This window comes from Ailuropoda melanoleuca, chromosome 7 (genome assembly GCF_002007445.2).
Source record: "Ailuropoda melanoleuca isolate Jingjing chromosome 7, ASM200744v2, whole genome shotgun sequence".
In the NCBI taxonomy this organism is placed as follows: domain Eukaryota; kingdom Metazoa; phylum Chordata; class Mammalia; order Carnivora; family Ursidae; genus Ailuropoda; species Ailuropoda melanoleuca.
In genome coordinates, this window is record NC_048224.1 from 68,304,967 (window position 1) to 68,332,756 (window position 27,790).

General features: G+C 46.9%; 2 protein-coding genes across 7 annotated transcripts; one reads left to right on the forward strand and one right to left on the reverse strand.

Moving 5' to 3' along the window:
* The first annotated feature begins 1,747 nt into the window (after window positions 1-1,747).
* On the forward strand, window positions 1,748-13,923 carry GTF3A (general transcription factor IIIA). The gene is made up of 10 exons (XM_034663777.1): window positions 1,748-1,840; window positions 1,943-2,155; window positions 4,636-4,736; window positions 8,168-8,264; window positions 8,645-8,733; window positions 9,984-10,057; window positions 11,249-11,329; window positions 12,108-12,337; window positions 13,362-13,421; window positions 13,664-13,923. The coding sequence occupies exons 1-10, from the start codon at window positions 1,748-1,750 to the stop codon at window positions 13,826-13,828; spliced, it is 1,203 nt and encodes a 400-aa protein (XP_034519668.1). The 3' UTR covers window positions 13,829-13,923.
* On the reverse strand, window positions 13,873-27,385 carry MTIF3 (mitochondrial translational initiation factor 3). 6 transcript variants are annotated; one of them, XM_011234730.3, is made up of 6 exons: window positions 27,138-27,385; window positions 21,468-21,542; window positions 19,662-19,698; window positions 16,862-17,325; window positions 15,040-15,197; window positions 13,873-14,128 (listed from the first exon to the last, which is right to left on the reverse strand). In XM_011234730.3, exons 4-6 carry the CDS (start codon window positions 17,322-17,324, stop codon window positions 13,910-13,912), a joined length of 840 nt encoding a protein of 279 aa, XP_011233032.1. In that variant the 5' UTR covers window position 17,325; window positions 19,662-19,698; window positions 21,468-21,542; window positions 27,138-27,385; the 3' UTR covers window positions 13,873-13,909. The 6 variants fall into 6 exon arrangements, with proteins under 6 accessions (XP_011233032.1, XP_034520896.1, XP_034520895.1 ...); XM_034665005.1 differs by having other exon boundaries at window positions 19,662-19,737; XM_034665004.1 differs by having other exon boundaries at window positions 27,021-27,149.
* Window positions 27,386-27,790: the final 405 nt, after the last annotated feature.

A 27,790-nucleotide genomic window follows, 5' to 3' on the forward strand; every position in this document is an offset into this window, starting at 1 on the left:
AAAATACATGGGGAGTAAACTACAGAAAGAAAGAGGTGGAGCAATGGATCTGTTTCCAGGAAAGAAAGAGACAGAAGGAAAAAGGCATGGCCTGGATCCTATTAGCTGCTTTATATGCGGTATTGCTGGGAAAACCGAAACTTGGTGGTCAATGAGCCTAGCACAGTGTCCTGTAATAAATGGAACTGTTGGTTAGTATAATCTCATTCATCCCAAAAATGACCATTAACAGGTGGGTATCAACAGGCCACTTGAAAGGCGAGAAAAGAGAGTCAAAGAACCCTATCCAAACTCTTACAGTTAATAAATTTGGACTCCAAAGTTAGGTGTAGTGAGAGGCTGTCCCACCACAATACATCATAGCAGAGGGCTGAGCATGAGAATGTGGGTACTGAGCTAAGAACGTTGGAAGAACTAAAGACACGGAAAAAGTCAAGAAGGCAGGAGAGCCATGGGTGCACTGTATGGGGTCAGGAGGCTAAGGGAGTATCTCGAAGAGATTCACCCAGTACCCATGCCATATCCAGGGTGCAGGGGGTGTGAGGAAGAGAGAGACAAAACCAACACAAAGGAAAGCATTTTAAGACTCTCTGAGCTGTGGGAAGGAGGGATGTGTGTGGACTTGTCCCATGGAGCCGGGCTAGAGCAGCAATCAAGAAAAGCAGCAGGTGGACCCACGTCCCAGACACCCTCTCGCAGTCCTCATGACACCCTGACACAGGCATTATCATCATCATCTTCACTGTAAAGATGAGGGGACTGAGCTCGGGAGTGAGTACTACGTGCGATCCCAGATCAGAGCTGGCCAATAGGCCCTGGCTTGTTTTCAAAACTGCACTTCTCTGCAGGGACCTGTTCATCACCCTCTGACAAAGACCTGTTCCATGATTTGAAATGATATAGGATGTGAAAAAAACACACCTGGCACAACATCAGACAATCCCGCATTCAAGACATCCGTTAAACATGTGATCCACATAAACCAAGACACCTATATTCATTCAAGTCTCTGAACGGTGCTTCTCAAATTTTAATGTGCATCGCACCACCTGGAGATCCCTCTGATTCAAGTAGGTCTGTGGTTCTGATTTCTAATGGTGCTACCGGTCCGCAAACTACATTTGGAGAAGCAAGGCCTTAGGACAGTATTTCCCAAACTTTCCTGCACACGGGAATCCCTGTGGGCGGTTCCAAAACTTCTGATTCCTACTTCCTACCTCCAGAAATTGGTCAAGGGCATACTCTGGGTTTGGAATTAGTAAAAGATCTCCACATGATTCTAACCTGCAGACAAGTTTAGAAAGCACGCAAAAAGCATACGACCAAATACATCCATAAAGAAGACAAACCATTAATGTCCTAAGGACAAGATAGTTTATTTTTTAAAAAGATCTTATTTACTTGAGAGACGGAGGGATAGAGACACAGAGAGTGAGAGGAGCACAGAGGTAGGGGGAGAAACTCCCTGCTGAGCAGGGAACCCGACGGGGGACTCGATCAGAGAGTCCTGGGATCATGTCCTGAGCCAAAGGCAGACGTTTAACCGACTCAGGACAAGATCGTTTAAATCATGCACGGCTAGTGCGTTGCAGAAGGTGGTGGCAGATGGGAGACAGATCACAAGCCAGCTGCGTCCCCGCTCTGTAGTGCAGGATAGGTAAAGGTGCCTCTTCCTAAGGAAGACGAAGCCGTACCACCCAGCACCGCGCGCCGGAGGGGCGCTTGCCCGCGAGCGGCTTCCGGGAGCATGCGCGAATGCGGCGCCGGCGCAGGGCGGGGCCTGCGGTCCGCGCGCGCGCCGGCGCTCCAGTCCCGCCCCGCTGGTGTCGTGCTCCCGGAAGTGCGACGGGGTCGCGCGTTGGGTCCTCCGGGAACGGAAGGCGCGGGGCCGAGCGTCGGCCGCGCGCAGCTGTTTGCTGCACGTGCCTAGCCACGTGGCTGAGGCACGGCCCCGGGCGCCCTGGAGCCGCCGGCCCCGGTCGCGAAGGCCGTGTCATCCCTGACCGTCGCCGACGCCTTCACCGCGGCCGGCGAGAGCCCCGCCCCGCCGCCCTCCGCGCTCAATAGGAGGTTCATCTGCTCCTTCCCTGACTGCAGCGCCAATTACAACAAGGCCTGGAAGCTAGACGCGCACCTGTGCAAGCACACGGGGGAGGTAACCGGGCGCCGGCAGGGCCGTGGAGGGGCGTGGCTTCCAGGTCCAGGGACTCAGGACGCGGTGGCCCGCTAGGTGGGCTCTGTCCGTGAGGCCCCGGGCAGCACGTGGGTGCACATGCCTTTGCAAGATATGTTCAGCTTTGGCACCCTGGATCACAGGGACGAACCAGCTCGGCCTTCGGTTAGGAAAGAGCTGAGAAGGGATGGACACGTACTGAGACGGAGGAGGCTTGGGGCTTACTAAACCGCAGCTACCCCTTTGATCTTCAGTCTTGGCCAATCATCACCTCCCGATAATCTAAATAGGTGCAGAGGAAGGATTCATTTACTCTCATGCTCTCTACATCCCTTACGCTTACCCCCAACAGACACCTGACTATCCCTGGCCTTCTGGAACTGGAACGGAGGGTGACAGAATTCTAAGTACTGGAGGTTTGGCAAGCAGCATGCGTTCATTGCTTCGTAATTCAGTACCTTGCTATCCCTGAAGAGAAAGTAGTGAACAAAACAGATAAGGCATCTGCTCTCACCGACCTTATGCTTTAATTGGAGCAAAGGAATAAGTAAGAGTGAGACGCAGTAAAATGAGAGCTCCTGAAGGATGGTCAGGAAAGGTCTCTCTTGACCTGAATGAGAAGGAAAGGATCCATTCATGCAGACACGAGGGAAAAAGAGTCTGGGCAGAAAAGGAACCTGTGATTGGGTGTGATTGAGTTGGGGACCATACAAGAGAAGGTCTGAGAAGCAAGTCTGGTGGGATCATTTGTAGGCCAGGGTAGAAATAGGGTTTGGAGTTTAGGTTTTATTTTGAGGGCAATAAGAAGCCTTTGGAAGATGACCCCTGGGGAAAGGGAAGCTCATGGAGGCCAAGGAATCTGCCCAGTTTCCCAATGTTTGACAGAGCCTGGCTTCACAATTGCTCATCAGAAGGCCCTTAATTTCTTTCCTTTCCTTTTCCTTTGACCTTTCCCCTTCCCTTTCCTTCTTTTAAAGATTTATTTTAGAGAGGGAGAGAGCATGGTGGGGAGGGGAAGAGGAAGAGAGAGAGAGAGAGAGAATATCTCAAGCAGATTCCAGTGTGTAGCTGGATCACACAACCCTGAGATCACGACCTGAGCTGAAATCAAGGGTCAGATGCTCAACCAACTGAGCCACCCACGTGCCCCTGAAGGCCCTTAATGTCTTAAACCAGGGACCTGCAGCCCCTGCCTTTGCTCCTAGCATCTGTATAATGGGCTATTCCTTCATGTGTCCTCATGGCCCCCATTTTCCTTACCCTCTCCAGCATTGGAAGGTTGACCATTTCCTCCAACTCTTTTCCTCTTCCTCACTGACTGTTTTCACAGCTCCTCTCTGCCCTTGACTTTACCCATGCCACCCAGCTGTCGTGGCAATCTTACCCAGTGACTATCTTCACTCAAGACATCCATTAAGTTTGGCCACCCTGTCCTTTCTCTTGCCCATTCCATCCCTCAAATTGTGGGTTCTGAAACCTGTATGTCCAAGTAGGGAAGCATGTGGTCACTTTTGTGTCCCTCCCTGAGAACCCCTGGGCAGCATGAGCCTCCTCTCCCTTCTGTAGGTCACCCCCAGAGCCATGGCCCAGGGGAAGGATAGATTGTCTGTGTCCTTGGGGCACAAGGGAAGTAACTCTGCAACCCCATCCCTCAGCTCTGCCCTCTCTTTGAAACAACAACAACAACACAAACAACAAAAAAAGACTGATAAATCCTGTGCAAAGTTCTGTGGATCTTCCGCTAGTAATATAACTCTTCTGTCTTCCTGTCTACTTGCTTTGCTACTAGTACTAACATTTGAGGCTTTGGTACCTCCTTCCTAGACTCTCCTGGGGTTATGTTTTTCATAATTAAATAAACTCAACTGGTTATTTGGGGAATGTTTTTGACTTTTCCTGTAGGTTCAGAATGGAGACCCTACTTCCCTGGGTCCCAGGAGGTGGTTGCAGTTAGGCTGGGAGCCGATTGCTTTGCTCTGGGCCCTGTGAACATCTTCCTGGAGGTGTGCCAGGCATTCTCTTAGCAGACACTGGGCTTGTCTGGGATGAGACGGAATCTGCACGTTCCTCTGCCCTGGGCTTTGAATGGATGAAAGCACGCTGGAGTGGAGACGCGTGCGCACAGGCCGTGCTGATAGCGGACAAGTCATCTTCGGGGGGTTGCCGTTGAGGCCTGTTGTCAGGTTAGGGGCAGGGTAGCAGTGCTGTCTCTTACTGTGAAGGCTACCTGCTTCTTTGCTGTGCTGTTCAGAGAACAGAATCTGCTGCAGCGCCTCCGTGAGAACGTTGTGGCGTTCGTAAAACGCCGTTATCTAGCTGGGTGCTCAGCACTTACTGAATGGAAACCATCTCTGGAGGCAGCGTCCATGGCCCTGCCTGCTACACGTTTTAGGTCTTTAAATAATACCGGAGTGACTCCCTAGGGCAGGATTGACATGTTTTTTTTCTTTCCTTCCTGCTAGAGACCGTTCGTTTGTGACCATGAAGGGTGTGGCAAAGCCTTTGTCAGGGACTACCATCTGAGCCGCCACGTCCTGATTCACACCGGGGAGAAGCCATTTGTGTAAGTAGAGAACAGCTTTGAGGCCTTTAAGGTGGTTGTGTTTGGCATATAGACCCGGTAAGAAAATGGACTGTTCACTCCTGAGACCAAGAGTGTGCACCTTCTCTCATTTGCATCCCCTGGTATAAGAGGAGACTGGGTTTGAATGTGTGGAAGAGAGGAGGGGGTTTTGTGGGTCCTTTGTGTGTGATAACTTCAGGAATGAGTTTATCTGAAGTTCTCTTAGGTTTGCATCCTCTCCTCTCCCTTTAAAGTATATACTAACTGGGAAATTCACCCCCAAAAGAAAACTCCATTCAGACTAGATGGGATAATGGTTCCCGGACAGAGTCCTGGCTCCACAGGCACCGGACCTTTATGAACCAATAAAGCTTGTTAAAACAGAGTGCTGGATCCCACCCCAGAGTTTCTGATTTGGTAGGTAGGGGGTGAGCCTGAGAATTTGCATTTCTAGCAGGTTCCCAGGTGATGCTGATGCTGTTGGTCTGACATCCACACTTGGAGAACCACTGAACAAAATATTCCGTGGGAACACTTAGTTTCATTGAAAAAAATAATAATTTATTAGATTTGCAGAGCTCCATAGAGGATACCATATCGAGAACTCGCTGTGTGGCCGGTTTTGCTGATGTTAGAATTTGATATCATAATTGTATTCTATGAGACAGTTCCTCACGCAGTAAGGTTTTCTGATGATCTGAGTTGACTTCTTTTAGTTTTAAGATGATGGTGAAGGTGAGGTGTCTCATGTCTCACTGAGGTCCCAACAGTCTGAGGAGGGTGAGCTGTCAATTGTTGACACGGGATCATCTTCACTGTCACTTTCCATGTGGAGAGCCACCTCTCTGTGTGACCAGTGTGGTAGCCAGCAGGAATGGGACAAACTACTAAGGGGGAAGATGTCCTTATCTCACCCCCCGTTCAAGCTCACAGTGTATCATCAAAATAAATGACTCCAAGTAAAGCTTCATGTATTTCAAAATGTAGTCAAGTAGCCCAGCAAAGAGTCACTAAGCGTGGTCTGGGCTATAGTCTTTGACCTGGAAGTTTTACTTTGGGAAATTTATTGTACGCATACATTCGTGCGTCTGTGAAATGCATGTACGGGGTTCCGTGCAACACTGAGTAGTCGCAGAGCATTGCAGCCAGGCCACCAGCTCGTCACGAGGGACTGAAGAGCGTATCAGCGTAGTGGAGTACTCTACGGCCGGGAAAACGAAGGCAGGTGTCATCTGTGAAACCGAGACTCTCTAAGGCATGTCCACTGAAAGACCGAGGTTCAGAAGAGTGTGTACGGAGGGCTGCCTTTTTGTGTATGAAAAGGAGGAGGGAGAGGTGGACAGGAAGAATATGTATTTGTATTTGCTTCTGTTTGTATAAAACTCTAAAAGTTACTTCATAAAACCGAAAATGTCACCTGTCCTGGGAGTGGTGGGGAGTCATGCAACCGTGTCTCTTATGCTTTTTGGTTTCTGAGCTAAGTTGCTGTATACTATTTAAAAAACGAAATCCTCAAGAAAAACTGGGGCTGGGTACAGATGCACAGGGTGACTGGGAAAGCTGAGGGTTCTTCCCTGAGGAACGAGGCAGCTCTGTGGTAATCCCTGCCGCTCTCTCTCTCTCTCTCTCTCTCCCCCCCACTCTCATCCAGCCTGTCTTTAGCTCCAGGTCCCCAGCTGTCTCTCTGGCTCCTTAAATTCCCTGTAGCTAGAATCCCTCCCAGTCCAGTCTGAGCTCTGCTTCCTTTGCCTGCTCTCCCTCGTTCTTGTCAGGCAGCATCCCTGTCTACCCGATGACCCCCAGCAGAGGCAGGGCCGCTCCCCGGGGCGCCTCACCCTCTCAGACTTCCTCTGCAGCGGGCGGCTCATCAGGCTCTGTCACTCGTCCCTCAGACCCTGTCCCTCCAGCTGCCACGGTCTTCCTGCAGCCTCTTACTCCCACTTGAATGGTGTTTTCTCTCCGTCCAGACTGCTTCCCTTCTTAAAGCTGGGCACGGGTTTTCAGCGTGGCTTTCATAACAATGTGCGGGATCTTAGTAGGTTGTGTCAATGACCTTGGTGACTGGCCTTTTTATGATCCTGCCTCGTTTGCTTGACTCTCCGACACGAAACTGTGGTCCAGCAGTGCTTCCCTGACCAGCAGCACCCCCTGCATCTCCACCTGCATCTTCTGGGCCCCTGTGCCTGCTGTCTGCTTCCTGTCAGGACGTTTCTGGACCCTGTCCTCTTGCCCCACACTTGTGTTGGGTTAGATGCCTGGGTCAGGAGTGAGGTCCAGAGTGACAGAAAACCCAGCACACTAGCCGCTTAAACAAGACAGTCTCTGTTTTTGTTGCTTAACTGAAATGCAAAAGTGCAGAGATGGACAGTTGAGGGTGTTCCACAGTCAGGAGGACCTGGGCTCCTTGTAACTTGTCTCTGCCGTCCTCGTCTTGGGGCTTCGACATCCTGGTCCAGGAGGACTGCTGGCGTTCCAGACACCAGGGTGGACGAAGGAGCAAGAGGTGTGCCCCCTTTTCAGACACTTTGTGCTTGTTGAACAGGACGGGCCAGAGACAGCCATGTGGCCACCCCTAATTGCAGGGGATGCTGGAAAAAGCTCTATTTCCGTTGACTGTGTACCCAGCTAAACTCCGCGTTCTGTTCCTGCGGTCAAAAACAGCACCTGTTGGAATTCGTAGTGGCGTCTGCCACAGAGCCCCTCCTGTGTGCTTCTGGTGGCACAGCTCCCACAGCCCTGCGCACTGTCACCCTGTGTGTCTTGGCCTGTCCCTGTGGACAGCATGGTGCTCAACGGGACTGTCATCCGGTGTTTATCTGTGAGTGATCGCTGAGATTAGGGCTCTCAGGGAAGTCCTGCTTCATCCCCCAGGTTTAGGAGAACTCCTCACAAGAAGAGCACACATTAGAAAAACGCAACTGCACAAAGAATTTAGATAATTCAAGGGCAGGATATAGAAACGCTCATTAAAGGGGACTAGAATGGCTTGATGATATGCCAGAGGGCATGATGGTTTGTGGTTTTGCTCTAAATACCTGTTTTTACCTCTGATGGTAAGCTGAAACCAGTGTTTTTGAGGTTTTTTTTGGGAAATGCAGCTTATTGTGACATTTCAAGCAAAAGTATCAGATTCCAAATTGGGAACAGTTTCACTTAAATGTGATTGAAGCCTAAGCAGGGTTTGGGCTTTGGAGCTAGTGTTTTCCACTTTCCCTCTGATGCACTGTGCCTGATTTCATGACAGTGCATCTCATTACATGGTAATCATATCAGAGTTGAGAGGCTGACACTGACTTAAAACTTTGGAATTTACTGAAGACTATTTTATACTGTACTTTGGAAAGTACTTTTATAAAGTTGGAGGATATGTGCATCTTAAAAATTCTCTTCCCTCGGCTTGTTAATATTTTGATTTATACACTTCCTTACAGTTGTACAGCTAGTGGTTGTGATCAGAAATTCAACACAAAATCAAACTTGAAGAAACATTTTGAACGCAAACATGAAAATCAGCAAAAACAGTATGTAGTAAGTATGAATGATTTTCTATGCTTAAATTCTCTGAATATTTTTATGCTTATTATCTATGTTTCTAAAATGCTCATCAACCAGATTTTGTCTGCCAAACACCTGAACTTAGCCCAACTACTAGCTATCATAATAACGGCTTATTTTGAAACCAAACATTTCTGTGCTAAGGAAGTTTATTACTAGTAGACTGCCCCAAAACAAAACACTTTTGCTGTTTCAAATGTGTTCATCTTTAAAGCTTCCTGGCCTAGAATTTGACGGTGACTCCATGGGAGCAAGTAGCAAGTACAAAGTCTCCACGATATGTTTATCTCGAGGGACTTCTCTTGTGAACGGTTCTTCGATTTTTCCCAGACTAATGAGCCTTTATTAAACAGTGCGCTTTTGAAGGTTGTATGAAGGCCTTTAAGAAACACCAACAGCTGAGAATCCATCAGTGCCAGCACACCAGTGAGCCGCTGTTCAAGTAGGTGCTTCGTGTGCCTGAGATCTCATACAGTTCAGGTGGGAGTAAGATTGAGACGCGAAGGTTGAATGCAGGTGTTCAGAAACCATTTCCTAATCAACACTTTTCTATACCGTGAATGCCCATTTATAGAGTGGGGCATTTCAAAAGTTTGCTTTTGCTTTTATTTTCTAACAAAAATAATCAATATATTTTTAAATGATTTGTGAGATTACTACAATTGTGGTTAAGCTTGAAGGAAAACTAAGAAATGACTTTATTCAGTTAGAGCCTGTTTATTATTTATTTTTTTTAAAGACTTTATTTGTCAGAGAGAGAGCGAGAGCATGCACACAAGCAGGGAGGGCAGAAGGTAGAGGGAGAAGCAGGCTCCCCGCTGAGCAAGGAGCCCGATGCGGGGCTCGATCCCAGGACCCCGGGATCATGACCTGAGCTGAAGGCAGACGGTTAACCGACTGAGCCACCCAGGCGGCCCAAAGAGCCCTTTTAATTGTGTAAACTGTCCTTATGCAGACACGAAGTATTCCTTTCCTACAGAGCAGAAGTCGTGGGGCTTAGCATGCATCAGAGGAGCCTTCCTGAGGAACAGGAACAGTGACTGTACACATGGGGGTGGACTTGCCAAGGGTGTCTGAACCCCAGCTGCCTGCCCAGAGGGGCGTACTGAAGGACACTGGCTGGCCACTCTGCATGCTGTCCTCCTGCCCCGTGCCTTCCCGGCCCCCCCAGAGCTGCGCCTTGCCTGGGGTCACTGCAGGGCCTGTGTCTGTCCTCACTGGCAGGCCTGCCACCTCTTGTGCCGCTGGGGCCTTTCCCACGGAAGCGGCCGTGCCCCTGTGTGGCTTACGAGAGCCGACGGGTCTGCTGCTGCTTTCCTTCCACACCGTCCCCAGGCGGCGGCATTAAACCCAGCAGAGACGGTTCAGAATGCCTTGGGGGTTTATAGCAGCCATCGTGTTGCCAGGAAAACAGTCTGTTCTCAGAAGGATAAAGATGAAAACTTTAATTTGATCACACAGGCAAAAAAAAAAACAAAACAGCCCTTCCCTCTTTTCTGTTTGTTTTGTCCCAAGGCTGGTCAAATAACTTGAATTTCACTTGTGATTCAGTCTCAATTTTTAATCTCCTTTTTATGATTGGTTTGGTTGTGGGGAGAGACTTTGGTAGCAGAAAAGGACAGAGTAATATTCACCCTCAGCAGATGCTCCACAAAAATGGATTGGCTCACACATGACATGTTGTTAACCCAGGTGTGCCCATGAAGGATGTGGGAAACACTTCGCCTCACCCAGCAGGCTGAAGCGACACAGCAAGGTCCACGAGGGTATGTCTGGCGCTCCCCGGTGGCCCCCGCTTCCAGGAGAGCCCAATAGTGTGTGTGTGTCTGGTTCTTCGACTGGAAGGTGCTTTCTCTTCTATTCCGTGGTCACGCGGAGAAACTTGACACTATCTAGGCAGGGGCAGCGTGCACTGGTTCAGGTTTTAGACTCGACCAGGGCACTGCACATCCTTGCCTGTTCTTCCACTCCTGTCGTCGCTGTTCACAGCGAATGTGTCGTCTGCCGCAAGTGCCTGGTGGCACTTTGTGCTTCTGAGAGTGTTAGCGCTCCAGCCATGGTTGGCTTTTTCACCCCTGTTTACCACTTTACGGCCTGTGTCTTTCTTCTCCTCACTGGCACTCACCAGGCTTGGATAATAGTTTGACGTTGTAGTGTAATCAGATTGTACCTTTTTCAAAAAGACTTGATTAAACTGCTTAAATCTATTCTATTTCCATGATTGGATTTTTTATTCTGTATTCCAATTTTCTAAGTATAGAATATATGGGGTTTTTTTGTTTTTTTTTTTTTTTAAACAGGAGACTAGTAGCTGAAGAGCTGGAGGTAGCCTCGTTCCCTTTTGTTTCTCTCTGCTGTTTAGTGGGTGAAACACAGGTTGGCCGTAAAACTGACGGATTCTTCCAGTTCTGGTGCTTCACACGATGTCCATTTTTGTCGGCAGCGTTTCCTCTGGGTTCTTATTTTCTCCCTTAATTGCACCCTGAGTCTTTCCTGTATTGTGGAACTTACCAGATAGTAAGACTAGAGGCCAGGGGTAGGCACACAACCGCTGAGACTTAGTGTTGGTCTGCCAAGCACAGAGGACCACAGAGCTCTCTCACTGAGGAAACCAAGAGGCAGACATAAAGCAGGGAGGGGCAAGGGGCTGTGAGCCATGGAGGCGGGGGGAAGGACAGCAGCCGAGAGTCCACATGCGCTAAACACAACTTCCCGGGGATGGCGTGCTTCTGTGAAGTCTGTGGACGTAAAACTCTATGTGGAGTACCTTGCTGTGCGATTATTTGGTTTCCCTGTAAAAGACTTAGTTTTTATTCCCACATCTAAAGACTAACAGAATATTATTGGAAGACTGGAGAAAAATTATATAGGCTTGTAAGTTTCCTTTCTAATTACAATTGGTATTTACACTAAATATTCATAAAAGGCAATGTACCAATGTATTTTTTTCTAAACAGGCTATAAGTGTCAAAAAGAATGTTCCTTTGTGGCAAAAACATGGACAGAGCTTCTAAAACATGTGAGAGAAACCCATAAAGGTAAGGCAGACATGTATGGCACAGTGTAAATATTTGTCGCTATAGAACTGCTTTTAAAGAGTGAAATAATAAACATGTTCCTTAAAATAATAACCTTTCCGGGTGATGTTTTGTGATGTGCTGGGTACCTCAGCTGTTTGACGAATGAGCAGAGCTGTGGTTCCAGGTTCGAGAGGAGCTGTGCCAGGAGCTGCTGTGCACAATTAGGTTTTTGTTTTTTTTTAAGATGTTATTTATGAGAGAGAGAGAGAGAGAGAGAATGCGCATGAGTGGGGGAGGGAGGGGCAGAAGGAGAGGGAGAAGCAGGCTCCCCGGTCAGTGGGGAACCTCACACGGGGCTTGATCCCATCATGACCTGGGCTGAAGGCAGACGCTTAATCAGTGACTGAGCCACCCAGGGGCCCCTAAATTAGTAGTTTTAAAGGCTCTGGCAAGTCAGGAACCTTGGGAGGCACTGGTGTCCGTGGGACAGTTTAGGAAACAGTGCTTTAGGTATTGGAGGGCAAGAAAGGAAACTGGTCTTCTTCATCTCCCCTTGCCTGCAGCCACCATGCTGAGAACCCCTGCTCCCTGGTAAGGGAACAGAGTGACTTTACGTAATATGAGAACGTGGGAAAATTGAGACAAGCTTCCAAGCAATAAAATGGAGTTAGTTTTCTCACTTAATGATAATCATGACATTTTGGGCATCAAATTCCTTACTTGCATATTCAAATTAATTTTTTCTGTGTGGTGATACCTGGGGAAATTGGTTAAGTTTGTCTGTCTCCTCCACCAGAGGACATAAAATGTGACGTATGCCAGAGAACATTTAAGCGCAAGGATTCCCTTAAGCAGCACATGAAAACTCACGCCCCAGAAAGGGACGTGTGCCGGTGCCCAAGGGAAGGCTGTGGTAGAACTTACACGACGGTGTTTAACCTCCAGAGCCACATCCTCTCTTTTCACGAGGAAAGGCGCCCATTTCTGTGTGAACATCCCGGCTGTGGCAAAACATTTGCGATGAAAGTAAGTACTCGCGCTCACAAATGCAGCCCTTTAGTCTGTGGCTTCCTTGCTGGGTTTCTGGGAGCCCTGGATTCCAAGATGGTGCCCCGGGGCCTACAGATGGGGAAAGCCCAGTGGTCTGGACCTTCCACTCTGGCTTAACTCAAGTCTGCAAGACAACCAGATTTGCCTGTGCCAGTGGTTCTCAAAGCATGGCCCTGGACCAGGAACATCAGCATCATCTGAGAACTTGCTAGAAATGCATATTCACAGACCGCCCCCCCCCCCACTGAATCAGAAACTCTGTGGAGATGGGGCCTAGTAATTCGTGTTTTAACAAACCCTCTAGGTGATCATGTCCAACTTTGAGAAACGGTGGCCTGCGGTACCACTTGCCATTCTAAGAGATTGCTGATAGTTGGGTGTCCTTTTAGACTGTCATCTTCTAAGGATTGAGAGAGTGGGCAAACAAGGACATGAGGGCCGATAGCACTTGGGAATCTAGTCTGGATCTTGGTGTGATTTGAATAGGTAAGAACGTGACAGTAAACGGAGGGCCCATGCGGTTCTTCAGACCCTCATTCTGGCAGGTGTTCTCTCAAGTGCGAACTGTGAGCTGTAAGACCGAAGAGACCAGTGAGGCAGGCTCAGCGTGTGTCCAGACCAGCAGAAAACAACTGGGGGCTAACGGTAGTCAGCATTATCGAGGACTACAACACCTTGGTCAGATTTTCCACTGGTGTTTGGGAATGCTGCTGACATAGATTCAGTTAAAAGAACCTTCTTCAGCTTGGAATAGCTCAAAGTGAGCTGTGTAAGTTCCTAACCTGGGTCCTTGCGAATGGTAGTGGGTAGGTCTAGGACTTGAGGAAGAATTCTGCTCTGGTGGGGGCATCTTTGTAGGTAGAGGTCACATCCTTCAGTGGTATGTAACAGAAAGAAGGTTGACAGTTTATTTAAATAACTCACGGAGTTTTCATATTAACAGACACCAAAATGGCAGTGTTCTTAAGATGTAACTGTTTTTCTTTTTCCTTCGTTGTAGCAAAGTCTCACTAGGCATGCCGTTGTGCATGACCCTGACAAGAAGAAAATGAAGCTCAAAGTAAGTTGAGTTAGGCCAGCTGTTAATTTCAAATATCAGTTACCTCAGCCAGATGCAATCTAGAATGTTTCAGCTCCTTATTAGCACGTGAGCCTGCACTGCTGTGGAAGGGATGGCACAGCCTTCGCTTCCTTCTAAAGGAGCGCTGTCTGCCTGGTTGGGGGGGGGGGTACAGCTATTAGGAGATCAGTTCACACAGTTTGATTTTGAATTCCCATCATCTTGTTTTCTTATTTCCAAAGGTAAAACCGTCTCGTGAAAAACGGAGTTTGGCCTCTCGTCTCAGTGGCTATATTCCTCCTAAAAAGAAGCAAGAACGAGGCTTATCTGCACCTAAAAACGGAGAGACACTGAACTGTACTGAGGACAAGGTGCTCTCGACAGTTGCAGTTCTTACCCTCAACTGAACCTCGCATTGCTTGGTTTAAATGATACACACCAGCCAGTTCAATTATTTCCTCCCAGAAGCACGTTTTTCTTTATTAAAATCACTGATGCACAACATCTGATTCTTGATTGTTTCGATTTTCCGTGTTCAAAGTGTCTCCTTTCTGGGTTCCTTGAGTTTCTCTATACGCATTCTCTTCCTTTTTGCTCAAATGACGAAGAACACACATGACAGCTTTTCCACCCCGAACAGCTTGTGGCCGGGATGAGAAGGTAGCTATTCCAGGCATAGTCTGAAGTATCTGATTACAGATCGCCTCCTAGAAAGGGAAAACAGCCAAAGATTAATGTAAAACCAATGTCTTTGATTCTTTCTTAATGCTCTAATGCACATAAAAATCAGCATTCCTGAATTGATGTTATTTGAGTGATTATCTAAATCAAATTGTGCCTATCTGGTTAAGCTGACTGAAACCTGTGCGATAACCAGGCAGATTTACAAACGCCATGAAACTAAACTAACGCACTAAAGGTTGATGGTTTTAAATTCCCATCTGTCATGGCATTGAGGGGCTGTTTGGTCCCAGCGACCCTCTCAGAACACACAAGTACAAAGCAATGGGTCTGGGCATTGGCAAAGGACCTCTTTATCTCCCAAACCGTCAGTCTAGTGCAGTTCCTAACATTGCTAACACGGAGTCACTGGGTTGATTAGAAAAACACACCCAGTTCTAGAGATTCTGGACTGAAACCCAGACCTACGTGATTCTAACCTGGAATGAAGGTGGAAAGCACCAGACTGATGCTGCCTTTTAGCTGCTAAGGTCTCTGATTCTAAAAGCAAAATAGATATTCTATAAACTTACCCTGGGAGTGTAAACTGATACTTTCCAGATAGACAGTTTGACTTTATATATGATGCTTCTCAGGGACATTATATACAGGAGACAGACTAAAAAATGAATCTATGGATATTGCAAAATTTGTAAAACAATAGTATAGCCCTGAAATTACGAAGTGCAATGTTTTCACGTGACAAAATCCTTAAAAAAGTGATGTACATCAAGCATGCTTACATTTTTGAAAAATGAATTGGAAAGCTACTGCCATAACTGGGTAGAATTAGCAGTTACTTGTCTTTGCCTTTACCTTCCCCAGATTTTCTACAATTGTATCTTTAGATCAGAAAACGGAAACCACAAGCAGTTCCCTCATACCTGCTTTTACTCACCATCTTATGTTCTGGTTCCTCTGTGTTCTTCCCTTTCTTTATGGTAATCTGAACTCTGTATTTTTTCCCAATCCACTGCTGAATCTGTTTACTCTTTGTGTCCAAATCATGTTGTCCAATATTTGAAGAAAAACTGAGCTCCTTTGTCAGGGCAGGTCCTAGTTAGGAACAGGGAGACTTGGTGCTAGGACTGTTCCTGGTCTCCTCACGAGACCTGAGCTGGATCACACACTTCGGGAGAGATCAGGTTGCCACAGGGGCCCAAACGCTCCTCTCTGACTTAGTTTCACAGGCCAGTAAACACTTTTTTAAACGAGGGAGATGGACAGACTTAAAGGTACCAATTTTTTACCTGCCAAGTAAGAGTATTTAGGTCTCAGACTTTAAAAGCAAAATAGATATTCTGTAATGTATGAAATGCTTCCATTATTATTACCCTCATTTGATGAAAGAACAAAAGAATGGTCCTTGAAAAGGAACGAGTCTAGCTTCATGATAAACTTGACTATCCTTATTTTTCCTTCTGATCAGAGCAGCATCTGGGAAGTACTCTTCTCATCTGACTCCTTTTGTGATGGCCTCCTAGTGACAGTGGGGTCAACCAGACTGCATCAGACAGGAGGGAGCTCCCTATGTCCTGTACTCCAGAAATGGAAATCCTGACTGTTTGAAAATTACCTTAGAGGGAAGAAAGCACAACAATATTAACGCTTGTTCCTTTTGGATGATGGATAACAGGTGTTCATATTTTTCTGTATGCTTTCTAATTCCCAAAATAAAAGTAATTTTCTTTTTAAAAAAGTCCTTTTATTAACACCTCCTTCTTCCTTCAAGCCCCTGCAGCTGGTCCTAGGTCTCTCTCAGAACAAAATAATACCTTTAACACCTTAGCCCTTCAGGTATCTCTCACAACAGCAACGTGTGTCTTCTCCAAGCTTCTCTGGGCTGTTCAGTGATTTTTCTGCGATACAGATTGAAGTCTTTATCATTCTAGTTGGCCTCATCTGAATACTTTTAGTTTTCTAGTCAACACCCTTGTTGATTGTGATGTTACAAAACTGAGCCACAGAGAGTGTGTGGTTTTCTAAAGACACACAACCCTCACTGTGGCAGTTTTGGGACCAGTCTCCTGGTCCCTGTCCCAGGGTGTTTTCCAGAAAACGAGCTTTCATAATGATCAGCACTTACCAGGAATCATGAAAAATCTTCCCTTACCTTCCAATTCATGGCTCCATGAGGCATCCATGACAAGGGCATTGTAAGGTGACTAGCAATACATGTAAATGAGCATTACTCACCAATACAGTAACAGGACACTGGGGTGTGAAAGCAGCTGTAGGAACCACCTCGGAGATTAGGACGTGCTTCCAAGCAATTAAGCAAGCACCTCCACTTTAGAGATGTGGGGGGATGAGGTGAGGGGGAAGGGTGGCCCAGCCCTGGAACAGGGGCTCCAATCCACCTCTTCCGAGTCTCAAATTTTCAGTCCCGCCGCCAGTGGCTCTTCCACCCCGGCATCAGAGACAGAGCCAAGAACCAAGGGGAAAAGAGGTCCCATCACTTTGGGGTGTTTACCTCCTTTCCCCCCTCCTTTTATACAGGCTTAAAGGAAGAGACGCCAACCACAGGGCATGAAGGGAAAAAGACAAGAAGACGAATGGAAATAAGGGAGAGCTGAAGAAAGATGTGGGCGGCGGTGGTGAGACTGTGAACTTCCCCGTTTTGTCACACCCCCGTGGTCATGGGGCAGCCTGGCCCATGTCGCTCTCAACTGTGGGTGTGTGGTCCCGAGGGCTCGGGGCGCAGACAGCGCGACACCTACCAGGTTTGGGGTGGGCCTTTTCCAGCTCCCGCAGTCTCAGCTGCTCCTTGTGAATCTGCGCCCCCGTCAGGAGCTGGTACTGCGGGGGCTCGGCGCCACTGTCGCGCTTAACGAGCTTCAGGTCCCGCTCGTTCATGAGCCTGATCACGTCTGCTCGGTGCATGTTTCCCAAGTCATTGCCCGCCTCATCTAGCACGTGAATGACTCGCTCGTGAATTTTTCTGCCGATGTTGCCAAAAGCTGGTGCACTCTTTCTCTTCTTCTTTCTTTCGTCCTGGGTGTCCGCAACAGTACCGAAAGCTTTTGCGTGAATCAGGTGGGACGGTCTGGGGACCGAAGCGCCGACGGACAGCCGTGCTGCTAGGGTCTCGTGCAGGATGTATTTACCAAGACACCTTCTTAGGCAATTATTTTCAGTCTTTACGGTCTGTAACGTTAGCCTCTTTAGAAGAAGAGCAGCCATCCTAAAAAGAGGGGGAAGGTTTGTTACAGTTCAGTCCGTTCATCCCCGTGCTTTGATGCCGTGGTACAGGGAGGGCGTGTGTGAGGCTGCAGGCCTGTGTCATCTGTGAACGCTGTGGATCCGTGCCTGGGGAGTTCACGCCAATGACGTGGACTGTCAGGTGACTGTGGTCACACTGACTCGTGGAGGTACTGTCCCCAGAGCAAGTTACTGTGAGAACACATTTGCACAGGGCTGTCATTTCCCGTCGTTTCTTCCCCCAGTACTACCTCATTTGACTCTGCTTCCCAAGCTTGTAGGGCCACCTCCAAAAGCAAGGATCATCCTAAAGGTTTATTTAAGAGAATGCAGCATATAAAATCCTTGGTGATTCATAAATACTAATTCATAAGCTTTTAATACAATCAACTACTAACAATTTATCAATACATCCGCTGCTATCCAGAAGACAAGAGCACTATTCTGGGAAAGGGAACTCCCCATGAAGGAAGCTGACGCCCTGGGAGCGCTAAGTGAGACTCTCAGAAAGAAAATACCCTGACGTGAATCGGAGGGCTGACCTCATAAACTGTACGATGACTCACTAGGGACGGCACGACGAGCAAACATGAACTAAGCATTAGGCCCACGTGGTGATCCTGGTTTACTTCATGGGAATAACCGCTGCTCTTATAAATGGCATTTTGATTTTGTCCTTACTTCTCTCCCCCAGTAAGTGTCCTTCTCCTTCCATTCACCCGCTGGGCAAAGCCTAGAGGTGCAGGCTGGAGAACAGAAGAGAGGACCCACTCGGGTCATCCGGGGTTTGCTAAGCAACACAAGAACTCAGGGGGTGAGCCTGTCCACGACCAAAGAGGAAGGGATGAGGGGCCTTCAGCAGTGCTTCTCAAAGAATGGTCCCCGGGTCACCTGCAGGAGAGTCACCTGGAGCGTTTGCTACAACTGGAAAAGCCCTCTGGTCCCTGGCTTTGATCCCACCAGGCTGTACAACCACGGATCCTACCCCCGTCATCACCCCTCCCTCATGCCTCTAGCGACGAGTGATATGGAAAAAAGCAAAACAGACACAGTAAACTGAATGGGAAGTGATGGGATGCACATACTCTCACTCTGTCCTCACCGAGCTGGGTAACACCCACACTTCTTGCTCTGCCTCCAGACTCTCCCTTGAATCCCAAACTTGTAGGGCTGAATGCCGGCCCAAGCCGTCCACTTAGATATCTAATGTCACCCCAGTGAACACGTCCCCCACCGAACTCTCAATCTACCCTCCCCACCGCCCCGTGCCGGCTCCTCCCTCTGTCTTCCCTAGGTCCTAGAAAGACCACATGCCCTTCCGGCTGCTCTGGCCCAAAACAGCAAAGTTATCCTTCACTCTCCTTTTCCTCTTAGCAATTTAGCAGTGCGTCCGGCTGTTCAAGCTCTAAAAACATCCAGGATCCAACCGCTCCTCACCTTCACCGTTGCTATCACCCCACTCCAAAAATACCACCCTCTCTTACCTGGTTTACAGTCACAGCCTTCTGACTGCCCTCCTGCTTCTGCCCTTACCCCCTATAATTTATCACCCACATGGCACACACAGTGATCCCTTCGAAATGCACACGGCAGATGACATCCCTCCTCTGCTTAGGACCCTCCACTGGCTTTCATCTCGCTCGGGGGAGACGCTAAGCCCGTGAAGGGGCCTATCGTGCGCCCCACCCCCCCCAGCCCCGTCCACAGCACCTGCCCCACCTCTTCCAGCTCTGTTCCAACCTCACTGGCCTCCGGGCTGTTCCTCGCAAACACTGAACACAGTCTTCCTCTGGGTCCTTCTACCCAGGAGTTCCCTTTCCCCAGCTGCCTGGTTCATTGACCTCAGGCCTTGGCTCAAGTGTTACTGCTCAGCGGGGACTCCCCATCCACTCAGTAGAATACTGTACCCCCATCACTTTCAAATCCACTGCCCTGCCTTGGAAAAAATCCACTGCCTGACATATTCTATAGTTATTTGCACACGTGTTCATAATCTTTCCTCACTAGAATGCAAGCTTCATGAGAAAACATAATTGTCCATTTTGTTCACTGCTGTGTCCCTAACACTAGAGCCCAGAGCTCTAGTCAGCATGGACACGGTGAACGTTTGAGCCAAAGGGAACAGCCAGGAGAGAAGGCCGCGTCTGCTGGCGTCTGACCCCGGGGTCCCCGGATGCGTCATTCTCTAGCAGTACACACAAATGCTGGTAACCCGTGCTCTTCACATTTGGGCTGGCCTTTCAGATGTCCGCTGCCCCTAGTGAGATCTACGGCCAGGTGTTCCACCCACCGCGAAGGACATGAACTCTTGGTCCTTACCTGCCAGGAGCCTCCAGCTGTAGGTGTGGTCAAGGCTCTAGAACAGGAGCAGACTGGATTTTAAACAGCTGAGACACTACCGTTGAATGAAAGAAGTCAGATATTTGTTGGAGAAGGAAGCCCCCAAACCAAAAAAGCAGGAAAGCCTGAGGAGACCACAGAAGACTATTTTCCATTTATCATCAGAAAAATAGCAGCAGCACCAAATTTCACTATTGAGTTAGGATGGCGCTGACAATAATGGATGACAGCGCCTGCGGCCTGGGTGATAAATCCTCAACACGTTCAAACAGACAATACTATTTCAAAATGAAGCATTTTTTTTCAAAATGTAGGATTATTAAAAACAAGTAAGCATATAAACAGACTCGGCACAGGAAAAAGATGAAGAGAAATTTATGAAAACCCTGGTTGTTTGTGGTTGAGGACACAAGTGATCTTTTTCCCCTCTCCTTTCAATCTTTTACATGGAAGAAATATTTTTTATACTAGTAAGTGAAATGCATTTATTTACAAAATAGAGATGATTTCAGAAAAATGATGTAGAATTTTTTTTTAAAGCTTTAAAAACACTTTCCAGGAAAAGAAAGAGGTAAAGAGTAGAAAGATATCCTAACTATATTTTTAAGTTCTGCACCGTTATTTAAATGTTAAAAAGTTTTAAATTTTCTTGACTTATACAGCAATTAAGCTCCAATACTAGCTAAATTTTGGCTTTATGTCAGCAAAGCTGAACATATGCATATTTCTTCAAAATAAGCTTTTCATAGATAAAATATAAATGCAATGTTAAGAAATAAAGCTGTGAGATTACTAAATTTGAATTGCAAATATCAACTTAAATTCTAATAATTAAAAAGCTTTTTTTAAAAAAAAGATTTATTTGAGGGGCGCCTGGGTGGCTCAGTAGTTAAGCGTCTGCCTTCGGCTCAGGGCGTGATCCCGGCGTTCTGGGATCAAGCCCCGCATCAGGCTCCTTGCTGGGACTCTCTGCTTCTTCCTATCCCACTCCCCCTGCTTGTGTTCCCTCTCTCACTGGCTGTCTCTCTCTCTGTCAAATAAATAAATAAAATCTTAAAAAAAAAAAAAAAGATTTATTTGAGAGAAAGCAAGTGCACACACATACAAGGGAGAGGGAAAAGCGGACTCCCTGCTCAGCAGGGAGCCTAATGCAAGACTCATCCAGGACCCTGGGATCATGACCTGAACCAAAGGCACACACTTAACAAACTGAGCCACCCAGGTGCCCCTAAAAAGCTTTTTATTAGGTAAAGTTTCAAACATGTACAGGCAGAATACTATAATAAAGCCCTAAGCACCCATCACACAGCTTCCTAATTCATAGCATGTAGCCAAGCCTGCTTCCTCTCTGCCTCAACTACTTGCCTGCACCCCCAGCCACCCATGAACCATTTCAAGGTCAATCCTATCTCGCCAGCAAATACTTCAGTATGTCATCTCTAAGCGGTGAGGCCTCTTTTGTCTTTTTAATGACCATAATAACATTACCCCAACTAATAATCATTCCTTTATATTATCAAATATCCAGTTTTCTGATTTCCCCCACAGTATTATAATTTCATTTGTTTACATTTCTTTCACAGGTTGGGAGCATGGACAGCCTCCCACTGGCCAAATATACAGAAATTTCAATATTAAAGAACAATGGCTGAAAGTTGTTTCAACACACAGAATATGTAAAAATCTGTAAAAAAGAAAGATCATTTGCCAGAACTGCACATGACTATTACCCGGACTCCTTACTGTGAAAATTGGTAAAGGAAAAGGACTATGCATTCATCCTACCTTTTTAGGAAGAACTCTAAACAGCAATCATCCCCAGTTGGTGAAGAAAAGCTCTTCGTTAGAGGAGAATGCCAGCTAATAAATGGAGAAGAAAAGTAATTTAGAAATCACCATTTTGCCACCTTCAGTCAAATCACAGATCCAGACAAAGGTGGACGCAAAAACCGTTAGGTAAAAAGCTAATGACAAAACAGGGTATTCATATGGTGCCAAAGGGTGACTCAAAGATTACTTGCAAAGTGAAATGGGAAAAACACGGTTTGGCTGTCACCCTCCTTAACCTAAGGTCAGACTCAGCATTCCAGTGATGGGACAACCTGACCCCCTAGCGCACGCCTCCTTTTGCGACACAGCATGAGTGTGGTGCCTTCTGTGGAACAGTCCTGCCAAAAGAGGTTTAACCAGAACCTGGTCCGGCCTCTAGACCTGGTTCCCAGTTTCCAAGGAATACAAGGGCCAGACTCAGGAATAAATCAGATACTACCACAAGGAAACAATGTGACAAATACAGACTGTGGGACAAGCCAACTGGCTTGGTGATGAAAAAAAGTCAATGTTAATGGGGAATGAAAAAAAAGGGGGGATATTCTTGAATAAAAAGACAGAGGAGACATAATTATAAAATGCAATGTGTTTGAAAAAAATCAACTGCAAAGAGGTGTTGAGATACAGGGGACAAGCTGAATGGTGACGAGATTCCTGATGGAACGGGTGCCATCCGAGAAGTATTGTGATTGTCTCAGGTGGGAAAATGCCTTTCTTGGGAGGAGACTCTGAAGTATTTAGTGCAGGGGACCATGACATCTGCCACTTGCTCTGACAGGGTTTAGCAGAAAATACATGTGCAGCATGGCAACATTTGCTGAATCTACGTTATGGTTACCCGGATGTTCAGTTATTGAGCCTTCCAACTGTTCTGTATGTTTAATTTTGTTCATAATTAAAAAGTTAAAAGAGAAGTAGCTGTGTACAGGAAGGAAAATGTTCACTAGTCCTGTCAATATGACTGTTCCAATCTGTGTAAGTTATATACGTCACTATAATTTAATAAATTGGCATTCTGGCTTTATACGTCTTCAAAAAATGTTCTCTTCATTAGTTTCAAGGCTGTATCTAAGTGAAGCCTGTGTCTAGGGAGCTTTCTAGATTTCAAAGCCTGAATTGTTTAGTAATGCAAATCATCTTTATTCTCCATCTAGTTTTCATCAGAGCAGTCTCACCGTCATAAATGTCAAGATGGTTTCAATTCGGAGTAGAACTTGTGCAATGTTTGCCTAACTAGCAGTGGTTCTCAGAAACTGGAGGCCTACCAGCATCATCTGCGGATGCTTTTTCAAAACCTGAGATATTTCCTTGTTCCTCTCTTGTTAAGAACCACTGGGTCAAGAACCCCTCAAAAAAGAAGACATAAGAAAATAAATGATAAAACATTATTACGTTGGTGGTTCAAGTGGTTTAAGCTAGGCTGCCTGGGAGTATAGGAGCAAAGGTTCAGAAGAGGTTAAGAAAGCTTTCAAGGTGGATGCAAAATAGAAAGCCTTGCTCTCTCATGAAATTCCTCCAATTAAATATCTTTGATAGTTCCGTCAAACAAGCAGGAGGCTGAATGAACCAGCAGTCTAAATTGAAATAGGTTCTTATGTTTTTAGGACAATATGGGTGCCTTTAGTCACTTACTTCCACAGCTATCCCTCCTGAGACATCCAGAACTATTTGAAAAGCCAACTATCTTAAAGTCATTTCCTTAAAGTGCACGATTGTCCAGTATGAGACTTCCATGTCTGGTTTCACGGTAACGCGGACCTGATCGAGATCATTCTGTGCTGAAGGATCCGCAGCTGGTGGGAGTTTTAAACCCCGCAGCTGACTCCACATCGTAGGGAGAAAACATAGAATTTTTTTTTTCTTGTTCCTTATTTATGTGAGATTGGATCACTGAAAAACTCCATATCCTGCAAGCACTGGAGGATAAACGTACAAGCGCCCTCAAAGCCCCTTCATTCTTCTGTCTTAGCAATTCCCACTAATTTCAGTCCTCGCTCCTCTGCTTGGACCTCTTCAACACCATCACTAACTTGCCTGGGACCATGTAAGAAAAATGACAATTGCATTATTCCAAATGCACACAACACAGAGTAATTTCAGTGTTTGTTCCACATACTTCATAAGAAATTGAAAGGATTTTAAATAGTACGCCATAAAATGGGAAATTACAAAATAAATATATGGCTACTTCCATATGCTGTGTATTTCGGGAGAGCTTGGGGCTGTGTTCTTTATACTTTCACATTAAGTCTGCAGTTGTTTAAAATGAACAATATTCTTTGAGGAGTATTTGTCCTGACTTTTATTATGGAAATGTTTAAGTATACAGAAAAATTGAAAGACTGTACATTGAACACCCCAATACCCATTCATCTAGATTCTACATGTTGCTATACTTATTTACCCATCTACCTATTCCTCTTTTTATCCATTTCATTAATGTTTTGATGCATTTCAAAGTAGCTGCAGACATTGGCATCCTCAAATCCTTTAACCTCAAATACTTGAGCACGCCTTCCATTAACTTGGGTGCAATATTTGTTAATGATTCTTTCCATTTTGAGGCAAAATTTACATACAATGAAATGTACAGGGGCACTGGGGTGGCTCAGTCCGTTAAGCATCTGCCATTAGTTCAGGTCAAGATGCCAGGGTCCTGGGATGGAGCCTCCTGTCTGGCTCCCTGCTCAGCAGGGAGTCTGCTTCTTCCTCTCCCTCTGACCCTCCCCCCAGCTCGTGTTCTGTCTCCTGCTTGCTCTCAAATAAATAAAATCTAAAGAAAAGAGAAAGAAATGTACAAATCTTAAACATACCTTTTAATTAGTTTTGACAAGTATAAACACCTCTGTAACCAAAACTCCTGTCAATATGTAGAATATTACCACTACCCCAGAAAGTTCCCTCATGCCTCTTCCAAGTTAGTCTCCATCCCCAGAGGCAACAACTGTTCTGATATTTTTCTATCAGTCTGTTCTCAGATTTCATATAAGGTCATCAAGCAGTATGTGCTCTGCTGTAAGGCATCTCAGCGTGTTTTTCAGATTCATCTATGTGGCTGCACGTGTCATTACTTTGTTCCTTTCTATTTCTGAGAATTGTCCCAGTTTAGGAACATACTACAAATTTTAAATCCAGTTTTCTGTTGATGAACATTTAGAATGCTCCTACTTTTGGGCTATTACGAATAAAGTTGCTACGAACATTTTTGTACAAGAAAAAAAATGTGATCAAACGATTACTGCTCCAAAGGACGGCTGCATTCCCCTTATGATACATTATTTTGCATTACCTTTTATAGCACCTCTTCGGGAGGTACTCATAATGTATTTTTTTTTAAAGATTTTATTTATTTATTTGACAGAGATAGAGACAGCCAGCGAGAGAGGGAACACAAGCAGGGGGGAGTGGGAGAGGAAGAAGCAGGCTCCCAGCAGAGGAGCCCGATGTGGGGCTCGATCCCATAATGCCGGGATCACGCCCTGAGCCGAAGGCAGACGCTCAACCGCTGTGCCACCCAGGCGCCCCTCATAGTGTATTTTTAATGAAACTTCCTGGAATATGATTTAAGTATGTGGTTATGCGGGAGTCCTGTCCTGTAAGAAATTAAATCGCTTGCATGCTCACCGCTCTTCTATCCTATACAGCTGATATTCACAAGCTCATACTTACTGATATTTATTATTTCTAGGGAGGTTGGCTCAAAGTTACATAGATTCTAGTGGACTAAATATTTGTGAAAGCAATTTTGCCAATTCCTGTGACTTTAAGAATCCCCTCTCACACCTTTCAAAGGAGTTTCACAAAGTCCTTGTTTCTGCCTGCAGACCTGCCAAAGGTCCATCTGCTCGGTTCCAGTGGGTTCTGCAGCCTTCATACCAAAGGACTGAACCATGGTCACTGAGCCTTCATGGTGCTGCCCCTTGGCTCTGGTTTTGCTCTTCCATAAGGGGTACAAAGTATTCTCCTTACTCAGATTGGCTTTTTAAGAGCTCTAACACCGACTTACAACACTGGAAAAAGCCAACATATATCTTTGGTCGATTACTTAACCATATTTCTTTACCTGTAAGATTTTTAATTTATTTTATATTTTAGTTATTCTATTGAACTAGCTTAATGACCATCCAGGAAATGTTTTTTTAAAAAGCTTTTAAATCCAGAGCTACACACTCAATATTAAAGTTGGACTTATTCCTGTACACGAATCTTCTGCATGGTCATTTGCTCTTCCAGAACTTCCTATCTCAGTGCCCAGCATCACAGTCCATTCAGAGCGCCATCTTTTGCGTCTCCACTCTCCCTCACTCTCCTAGCTAACCCAACACCATGTCTCATAAATTTTACTTCCTAATTCCACTTAAATCCAGCCACTTCTCTCTATACCCCCTGCCACCACCCTAGTTTAAGACATCTTCCATTTCGTGTGTATTCCCACCACTCTCCTAAGTAGGATTTACACACTTGGAACACGGCAATCCGTTGTCTGCGCACTGCTGTCACCACATACCCCCACCCTCCCCACCATAAAACTGTCCCAGATTACAGGCCAACATCTTTCATGAAACCTATAGGCTCGGCCACCTCTCCAGCCTCGTTCTATACCAAATCTCCTATTTGCCTAAAACACACTGGCAGTCCAGATTCTTGAAATGCTCTTGCCTTAGGTTTAGGAAACGCCAGATTGTTGCTTAGTGCTCCCTTTCTCCGGGCATTCTTCTGATTACCTTCCAAACTAAGCCAATCAGCCCCCACTCCCCCTGCTCCTTCAACTGTTTGTTGAGCTCAGCATTAAAGCTCAACATTAAATGCTCGCGTAGTACAGTTTATCTTTCCCTTTTAACACTCATCACGATCACAATTTTGTGATTATCTTATTGCCGTTCCTCTCCTTCACTAGACAGTAAGTTCTCTGAAGCTGGGAACGAATATGATTTATTCTTAACTGTCCCGTCCCTGGTACAATAAGCAGTCGTTGACTTTTCAAACGCCCCTCCACTCTCAGTACTTTCTTAAGACTGAAACCTTTCATTATACGGATGTGGAACTGCGAGTTTTCAGTAGGAAAATTTATTCGCTTCTTTCAAGAGTCTTATGCCATAGAGCCTATTAAACGATAGATAGGGAAAAAAAGAAATCCCGCATACACTTAGCAACCTATCCCCTACTCCACACGCCTACCGCGGGGGAACCGCAAAGTCACGTGTGTCGACCGCGCCCGAAGCCACGCCCACACCGGGAAGAGGTCCTCCGGCGCGCCTCGGCCAGAGAGGGAGCGTGGGGACGTACGGCGTGCGTGCATGCGTGCCCGTACGTGCGCCGCCATGGCGGGGCGGGACGTCTAGGGGACTCGGAGGGTTGGCGTCGGGTCTAGGTGCAGCGGTTCCCGGATGCAGGGATAGCGTTCTAGGCCCAAAGACGGCTCTAGAGACCGGCCGAATAATCCCCGACCCCGCGACAGGGTCTGCTGCGTCTCTCCGCGCTCTGTCCGGGGGCAGGGGCGGCACTGACCTTCCAGGGACACAGCTGAGCGCGAAACCGCTTCCTCCGCAGGCCTTTGCCTAAGCCCACGTCCTCCCACCGCCGGCCTCCCCTCACCCGCACGGCGCCCTTCGCCTTTAGCTTTACCTATGCCCGGCCGGCGATTGGTAAGGTCTGGCGGAAGAAGCCGGGGAATAGCCCCCGCGGGGAGCCCCCTTCGTCCTCCGTAGTGGGCGGTGCTTCGGACCACATCTTTTAAAGGAAAGGTGACGCAGGGAGGAGCGCCGTCCTGCTGGAAGGCGGAAGTCCTCCGACAGAAAGTGCCGAGGGCGAGGGTTGGTTCCTGCGGGCGCTCTCTTTTAATTTACTGTTGAATAAAATAATTCATAAATGTTCTTATAGTTCCTGTAATTTAAGGAGCACTGCCTCCAGTTTGCAGTTGAGCAAACAGACTCGGAAAGTGAAAGACTGCCCTAGATTCTCGAGCGCGGGGTCACCGGAGACCGATCCGGAGGTGGGTTCAGGCGTGTAAGATTCAAGTCATGTTGTAACTGGGAGAGCTTCGGACAGACCGTCAGTTTCACGGAGGTGAAAACGAGCCTGTGGTGGTGAAGTGGTTAAGAGTCAGTAGGGCAGTTGCAAACCTCGGGTGCTTCCGGCTGTCACCTGCCCGCATGGGGGCACACCCCTGCCTCGAGGCTGCTGTGCCCGCTGTCGCACTGTTGGTGTCAGTCACCTCACCTCTCACCTCGTCTTCAGTAGGAAATTGCTCAGCGACCCGGTGGGCATCTGCAATCGTG